Source organism: Chaetura pelagica, unplaced genomic scaffold, assembly GCF_000747805.2.
Source record: "Chaetura pelagica isolate M959 unplaced genomic scaffold, ChaPel_1.0 scaffold221, whole genome shotgun sequence".
In the NCBI taxonomy this organism is placed as follows: Eukaryota; Metazoa; Chordata; class Aves; order Apodiformes; family Apodidae; genus Chaetura; species Chaetura pelagica.
Window position 1 is genome coordinate 171,835 of NW_009952533.1, and position 8,860 is coordinate 180,694.

An 8,860-nucleotide genomic window follows, 5' to 3' on the forward strand; every position below is an offset into this window, starting at 1 on the left:
TTAATATTTGATGTGTCTGGGCTTTTTATAGGTGTAAGAAAGAGAAATGCTACCTCAAAGTGATTCAGAGCACTTGAGCTTGATCTGAATGTTGCTGTTCTCTTTCTTCACTTTGCTTGAAAAAAATTTTCCTGGTATAAATAGACATATTTTTTATGCCTGTGAAAATTAACCACAACAATCTGTAAGCCTGTCTCAGCTTTTACTTGCAAACTCATCTGGCAAAGAATGTGTTAAGGCTGAGCTGAGGTTTTCAGCATCAGCTGAAGTGATTCTGCATATTCTCACATTAGATGAGCTATTAATTGACTTGGGGAGGAGGAAGAGAGGGAGAATGGACATATCCTCTGCTGTATCCAGTCTTCCTGTGTCTAAGTTTTCCAAAAACTGGTCCAAATAACAGCCCTATTGTTGCAGGGATTCCCTGAGATAAACGTATTTTATCAGACTGTATCTAGTTACCTTATTAATTCTAAAACCAGTCTGAAAATGCTGTAATTTGTTTGGATTTGAAAAATAGATGCATAATACTTCATAAGGCAAATTTGGGGTGGTTTTAGTATTTCCCATTCATTCATTGAATGCTTGACTTCCTTTCTGTCATTCAGCCCTCTCAAATCAAGTTCAGTTGCTTGCCAGTATCACGAGTTGAATGTATGCTCAAGCTGCCTTCCCTGGACCTTGTTTTCTCTTCAAACCGAGGAGAACTGGAAACCTTAACCACAACATACCTACCAGAAACAGTGTCAATTGGTGGCAGTGTTTCACAGAGTGGCTCAAAGAATGCAGTTAGCAAATCTGGAGCACCAGGTAATATCCACGTGAATGTTTATACTATATACAGCTTGTAGCATAAATAAATACAATGGTCTGCTGTCTAAAATTAGAACAGAAGATAAGATTTTACAGACCTTAAGACTAGACATTTATGTATTAGTGAATTTAGTAGGATTTCTTCATGTTGTATCAGTTTCCCTTAAAAGCTTGTGCAGATACAGTATAAAGGAATTTTCTTGCATTGCTTATCTCTTATAAAAGGCTAGCATCAATACATTGAATATTTAAGCTATGTTGCTGCTACAAGACCATCATTTGATGGGCATTTGATCTGCTTAATATTGCTGTTAACAGTATTATTTCACGTTTGAAAATGCTTCTGTACTAAAAATAACTTTTGCACAAAACACCCTTGCCTTCAGGATCATCTCCTGGCCTGGGCAGCCCTCTGGGCAGAACACGGCACAGCAGCAGTCAGTCAGACTTGACCACTTCCAGCAGCAGCTCTTCAGGCCTGAGCTTCACTGCCTGCATGTCTGACTTCTCCCTTTACGTGTTCCATCCGTACGGAGCTGGAAAGCAAAAATCTGCTGTTACTGTTCTAACCCCTGGATCAGGAGCCTTAGGTACAGAAACAGTTTTGGTAGCCTTGAATGAATATTGTTCAAGCGTGGCATGATTTCCTGAACTGAAGATCTGAAAAGGTCACAGAAGATAAAACTTTTTCCTTTCTTACTTCTAGGTAATGTGGATGAGGAACCAACTTCAGTCACTGGCCGGAAGGATTCTTTGAGCATTAACCTGGAGTTTGTGAAAGTCAGTCTGTCACGAATAAGGCGCTCAGGAGGTTCCTCCTTTTTTGAGAGTCAGTCTGCAAGCAAAGCTACCAGCAAGATAGATACTACATTGATAAACATATCTGGTGAGTGCTTGCTTCATTTTAATCTCATCTCTTCAGCTAATTAAGAGAACTGCTGTTGCAGTGCTAGACTTCACTCTCAGCAGCTATTGTAAATGTTATGAGAGCCATCGACTTGCAGTGTGTAAGAAAGTTTTTGCTGGTTTTGAGTGAGGTAGGGATTGATTGAATACATTACATTTTAAGGGTACTTGGAGTAGCTATTTAGAGATGCAAATAGATACTTAGCTTCCTGATTCATTTAATGTAACTAAATGGGCTTGTTCAAACACATCTCTGACATCAGTCTATATGACTTAATGAGACCCTTGAATATTTGGAGATTGTACTGGCTCTGGCTAGGACAGAGTTAACTTTCTTCATAGTAACCCATATGGTGCTGTACTTTGAATTTGGGGCTGAAACAGTATTAATAACACACCACTGTTCTGGCTGTTGCTAAACAATGCTCCCATGGTGTCAAGGCCTGCTCTCTTTCCCACTCTGCTTGGGAGAGGACGCAGCCAAGACTGCTGACCCAAATTAATCAAAGGGATATTCCCTACCATATTATATTTTACTCAGTTATAAAAGCTCAGGAAAAGGAGGAGAAAGGGGAAGGGATGCTGGTAGTTATGGCATTTGCCTTCCCAAGCAGCTGTGCTTAGGCCCTGCATTCCAGCAAGTACCTAAACATCTGCCTTCTAATGGGAAGCAGTGAATAATTTTTTGTTCTTGTTCACCTGCAGGCACACCTTATGCTTTCATTGTCAAACTGTTGCTGCCTCAACCCACAAGTCTCCTTGTCTTCCTTCTGCTTCCTCCCTCTCCCACTGGAGATTGGAATGAGCAAAGCAGCTCCATGAGGCTTTGGCTCTTAGCTGGGGCTAACCTGCAATAGAGATAAAGCCTAAATTGTTTTTAGTCAGCTTTCAGTTACATGTCATTGTAGTTGTATTGCAGCTAGTTCTGTCATTTTCCACTTAATGGCACAATGTATATTTTCCTTCAGATATAAAACTCTATAGTATACATTAGCTTGGTACTTGAGAGACTAGAGTCTTTGAATAGTGTTGGTGTTGAGCAATACCTATACCCATCACTTTTTAAACCTATTTCTTGAGAATCCCATAAGTCTGTATGACTGCAATAATACATGACAGCATAAATGGCAATAAGAAAGAACATCTAATGCTAATCTGTTCTCAATTATATAATTTGTTTCAGTAACGAACTCAGTTATCTTGGTTGGTTGTTAAATATTTCTGTATTAGTTCTACCAGTAGTTCTTGTTTCCCATTAAAAAAAAAAAGCTTCTTCCTAAAATATTTCATTTATTCCTCCCAGTCATGCATCATTAAGGTTAAAATAGTGAGTTTGAAATCCTCAAAGTCTAAAGATGCCATTTCATTTTATTGTGGCCACTGTGAATCTGTTTTAGTGCTGGTGATCAAAAAGAACATTGGTAATCCAAAAGTGTATGTTCTTAGGTCAACCACTTAAAACCACACAGAGAAGATGTACAATGAGTCTTTGCACTGGGCTTCTGAGCTTTTCAGCCTTTTCCTTGGAATTTCCACTGTGTTTTCTCAGTGTGTTACACTGCACTAACTTGCTTGCTAAAGTTAGACAGCGAGTGCTGTGTCCCCACAGCGTCCCTGCAGTGTGCATACGGAACAGCTTCGGTGAGTCTCCACTTGGCAGGAGCGAACAACATGGGAATGAGCTTGAACAGGCCACCCGTGCCCTAGTGTGAGTGCCCTTTTACATCGCTGTTCTGTCAGAACAGAAAGGTGAAGAAATTCAAGATTCTCACTGCTGATTTCATCTCCTACTACATTTTATAACAGAAAAACTTGATGTTAAATTTATTCCCGAAGTTGTTTAAGCTTTCAGTTGGACCTAATTTGCCCAACTCTAACCACCTATTTTCATAGCTTTGGTTACCAAAACCTGTTCCTTCTGAGAATTTATATTTGTGTGTATGTGCTTTTCCTTTGTCAGCTGTCTGTGATATAGGATCTGCTTCTTTTAAATACGATATGCGGCGCCTTAGTGAGATTCTGGCCTTCCCAAGGGCTTGGTACAGGAGGAGCATTGCTAGACGGCTTTTCCTTGGTGATCAAACAATAAATCTGCCAGGTATGATACTTTTTCTTACAATGAAAGACCTTTTTGTTCAAGGGGCCATAGTAGGAATTTTATAAACATTTATTACCTGGGTATTATTACATGTGTGACTAGATATACATGTATTCTAGTTTACTCTATATGCTGTCACTCTAATATAAAGTCCTGGAAAAAAAGAAATGGAAAATAAGTAGGTCATTTAATTAATTGAAGACCTTATATTAATTAATACAGTGCAATAATACAGAGCACTGGAACAGGCTGCCCGGAGAGGTTGTGGAGTCTCCTTCTCTGGAGACATTCAAAACCCGCCTGGACACGTTCCTCAGTGATGTGCTGTGTGTGTGTGTTGGACTAGATGATCTTTCGAGGTCCCTTCCAACCCCTAGGATTCTGTGATCCTGTGAAAAACCTCTAGTTATGATAAATGAAACATATTTTTACACTTTCCAATCATTTTTCTGCCTCTCATGTGCTGCTTCATTTCCAGTAGCATCGGGTCCTGGAACACCAGATTCCATTGAAGGGGTAAGCCAGCATCTTTCTCCTGAATCATCACGGAAAGCATACTGCAGGACGTGGGAGCAGCCCTGCCAGTCTGCTTCATTTACACACATGGCACAGTCACCCAGTGTTTTCAGTGAACACACTGCAAGCAGCAGTATGTCACCTGGAACAGCATCTCATAGCTTAAAGTCTCCAGCTGTTACAAGATCCAGGAGTGTGTCTGACTCTTCGGTGCCTCAGAGAGGTTAGTAGACAATGATTTATTTAGTTTTTTGAATTATTTCCATCAGTTGTATGAAAAAAGTATGTCATTATATTGCTTTCTAGAAAGCAACCATAAAATACTCTTTTACACTGTGCCTGGGAGTGAAGAGTGAATGGCTTAGAGAAAGGAAAATGTCTGAAATGGATGAATCAAAATGTAGTCTTTTACAGTACTTGCTATAAAATTGCAGTTTGTTTCACTAGAGCAGTTGTTTAGCAGGGGTTAGATGAGTTTTACAGCTTAATTTGATTGTATTGTCATCTTCTTGGCCCTCTATTTTCATCCAAGCAATTACCACACTCTTAGCAGAGAGTGAAAATCACAGCTTACAGGTGAGATCAGGTATTTAATTTAATTTCATCTGACACTTTAGACTCATACCAAGAGGTCTAAATAAGGTTAGTTTCTATATAAGAAATAAAGTAACTTTTGCTTTACTACAATACATTATTATATTGTCTCTTTACAGCACTATAGCACTGGCTGCGTGGAGTATTTATAGCATTAGATGTAGATAGATTTAGAAATATGGTGCTTGTTTTACTCTAGGAAAAATAACTGTGAGAAAATAAATGACAGGTATTCTGTCTACTCAGTAAACAAGTGAGATACTATATATGAACAGGGTTTAGGAAAGACAGTTGGAGCAGCATTTATGTCTGGAAGAGTAGCTCGTTCATAGGAAATGCAATCTTGCACAGGCTTATAAAAATATTGCCAGGGTTTTTGTGAGAAGAGCAAGCAAAACCCTAATACTTGAAATTCTGTCTTGACACTTGTGCAAATAATGACTCCCTGAATATTCTAATACTAATAATTCCTTTTTTGAGTACAGTGGTAGTTTTAAACAGTTGAAGAATTTAAAATAAAAATAAAACTGGAAATTATAAATCTTCTTAAGGTAGTAGTAAAAACACGTGTAAAATGAGTCAATTTCTATGACAGCTAAAGTAATACATATTGCAGATCCTCTAGTTCTCACTTCTATCCTCACTTGTAGTTTTGTGGCATTCCTTAAATATGATGCCATGTTGGCCTTTTGTACGATGTACAATGTATGTGTTCTGTCAGTTTTTCCTACTGTGTGGAATAATTTTGATTTTTGTCTACTTTTTTGTTTAGATACTCTCTCAAAAACATCAACTCCATTTAATAAATCAAATAAAGCTGGAAGCCAGCAAGGAACACCATGGGAGACACTGGTTGTATTTGCTATGAACCTGAAACAATTAAACGTTCAAATGAATATGAGCAATGTAATGGGCAACACTACGTAAGTATAAACCAAGACCAAGCATGTTTAAACAGACAGTGCTGTTTTGGGGGCAGACCCCAGTTCCCTCACAGACTGTTAACATCCTGTTGTCATCTTGCTTTAAAATCCTAATTTTTTCAGTTTTGAACTGTGAAGCTGCTCATGAATACTGGTAGATGCTTAATCTTGAAGTTACATCTGCCTAAATCACATGATTTACTGCTTTCAAGTTAAAAAATTTCAGTTGCTTTTTTGAGAACCTGCAAAACTGTTTTCAATTTTCACCTTTCTTCTAGGTGGACGACAAGTGGTTTGAAAAGCCAGGGTCGTCTCTCTGTGGGGAGCAGCAGAGACAGGGAAATCAGCATGTCTGTTGGCTTGGGAAGATCACAGCTGGACTCCAGGGGAGGAGTTGTTGGAGGTACCATAGATGTGAATACCCTGGAGATGGTGGGTAAGTTGAAAAGCTGCGTGCTCGTAGGATATGCTCCAGACAATAAATGTGAAAAACTAAAAATACTCAGTACTTTGCCTTGTGAAGCTGCTAGGATGTAGAAATTCTGGATTCTTACTTGTGCATTCTGACTATGAAACATGCTTGGAATTGAAGGGGTAGCCTTCTCATGAAGGGCTGATTCAGGCTCTGGGTTGCTGTGAAACTACACTAGTTAGTTGTGCAACCCTCCAACCCCTTCAGCTGTCTGGACAGATGGCAACTGAAAAAGCTTGATAGCATTTTGGCTCCTCCTAGAATTTCACAAGTACTTAGGGTCTGGGAAATGCAAAACTGGCTTTGGAAAGCAGCTGGTGTTCTGGCACTGCAGCAAAGTCACAACCTCCCTGTGCTTTCTTAGTGCCTCTGTATCATGTGGATGGAATAAGGGCAATATCACTGGAAAAATGGATTTTCTTATCTTTAGTACTTCATCTCTGTACTGCTTTGGTTCTATTTCAGCTCATATTTCTGAACACCCAAACCAACAACCCAGTCATAAAATCCAAATTACCATGGGTTCTACTGAAGCACGTGTTGACTATATGGGGTCTAGTATCCTAATGGGAATCTTCAGTAATGCTGATCTTAAACTACAGGATGAATGGAAAATTAATCTGTATAACGCTTTGGACTCCAGCATCTCTGATAAAAGGTAATACTGTCTTATTTATAATATTTGATAAGGTCAAGTTCTGTCTGTATGTCTTCTGTCCAGTCTTGCTAACCAAAAATGTAAGCGTCTACTAGAAAGCAACTGGTTTGTCATTGGGTTTTTTAATTGTCTGTAGAAAACAGATTAACTGTTGATGTTCTTGCTGGTTTTAATATCTAGTGAGATATTCGTCCATGGGGACCTGAAATGGGATATCTTCCAAGTGATGATTTCAAGATCAACTACACCAGACCTAATAAAAATAGGAATGAAACTCCAGGAGTTCTTTACTCAGCAATTTGATACAAGCAAGCGAGCTCTGTCCACGTGGGGACCTGTTCCTTATCTCCCTCCCAAGACAATGGCCAACAACTTAGAGAGAAGCTCCCATGAGCAATGTAAGTGGTACAAAAAATAGCATACTTCCTAGGTAGGATTTTTTAATTGCAAAAGTCCATATGAGCAACTTTGTACATGCAAGTATATCTATTTGACCAGAAATGGTTTATTCGGTACATTTTTCCTGTAAATTTCAGCTGGAAATAACCTTTCCATGAGGAATGCAAATACCCTGCTAGACCTGGGGTACAATCATAGAATGGTTAAGGTTGGAAGGGACCTTAAAGATAATCTAGTTCCAACCCCTCTGTTGTAAGTAGGGGCCCCTACGACTAGACCAGGTTGCACAAAACCTCATCCAACCTGGTCTTGAGCACTTACAGGGCTGGGGCATCAACAACCTTCCCAGGCAACCTATTCCAGTTCTTTGCCACACTTATAGTGAATTTCTTCCTAATATCTAACCTAAATCTCCTCTCTTTCAGTTTAAAATGATGAATGTTATTTTTGGGTGTTAGTTAAAAAGATGGTTTTTTGTTTAAAAAAAATTTTAAAATCCTTTTTTGCAGTTTTCAAACTATTTCAATAGAAAACATTTCTACTTTGAGTAGTAGTGGAAGTATGATGTTATTCTTCCTTTCTATTAATCATAAGCTGAAACTGTAATTTGAACACAATGAGTCACTGATTTCCAAGCATGCTTGTTCAGGTACTCATAAGCTACAACTACCTTAAATCACAAAAACAATGTCAATGAAACAGATGATAAAATATCACTCATAATTCATAGTATCATAGAACTATTCAGGTTGGAAAAGACCCTTGGGATCACTGAGTCCAACCATCATCCTTACTCTACAAAGTTCTCCCGTAAACCATATCCACCACCACCACATCCAAATGACCCTTAAACACATCCAGGTATGGTGACTCCACCACCTCCCTGGGCAGCCTATTCCAGTGTCTAACCACTCTTTCTGTGCAAACATTTTTCCTAATGTCCAGTCTAAACATCCCCTGTTGCAGATGAAGCCATTCCCTCTTGTTCTGTCACTAATGACCTGTGGAAAGAGACCAGCACTAACCTCTCTACAATGACCTTTCAGGTAGTTGTAGAGACTGATGAGGTCTCCCCTCAGCCTCCTCTTTCTCAAACTAAACATTCCCAGCTCCTTCAAGCATTCTTCATAAGATTTATTCTCTGGGCCCTTCACTAGCTTTGTTGCCCTCCTCTGCACTTGCTGCAGTACCTCGAGATCTCTCTTGAATTGAGGTGCCCAAAACTGGACACAACACTCCAGGTGTGGCCTCACCAGTGCTGAGTGCAGGGGGACAATCACCTCTCTACTTCTGCTGGTCACACTATTTCTAATACAAGCCAGGATGCCATTGGCTTCCTTGGCCACCTGGGCACACTGCTGGCTCATATTCAGCCTCTTGTCAATTAAAACCCCCAGGTCCTTTTCTGCCAGACACTTTCCAGCCACACTTCCCCCAGCCTGGAGCGTTGCCTGGGGTTGTTGTGGCCCAAGTGCAGGACC

General features: G+C 39.7%; 1 protein-coding gene across 1 annotated transcript in view; it reads left to right on the top strand.

Annotated features, from left to right (window-relative positions):
- KIAA1109 (KIAA1109 ortholog) overlaps positions 1-8,860 on the top strand; it is a 108,175-nt gene that overhangs the window by 91,667 nt on the left and 7,648 nt on the right. The window contains exons 70-78 of the mRNA XM_010008907.1: positions 609-810; positions 1,200-1,403; positions 1,520-1,699; positions 3,680-3,817; positions 4,299-4,556; positions 5,700-5,850; positions 6,129-6,286; positions 6,788-6,980; positions 7,161-7,378. Of these exons, the coding sequence (XP_010007209.1) occupies positions 609-810; positions 1,200-1,403; positions 1,520-1,699; positions 3,680-3,817; positions 4,299-4,556; positions 5,700-5,850; positions 6,129-6,286; positions 6,788-6,980; positions 7,161-7,378 (1,702 nt within the window). The remainder of the gene's footprint in view (positions 1-608; positions 811-1,199; positions 1,404-1,519; positions 1,700-3,679; positions 3,818-4,298; positions 4,557-5,699; positions 5,851-6,128; positions 6,287-6,787; positions 6,981-7,160; positions 7,379-8,860) is intronic.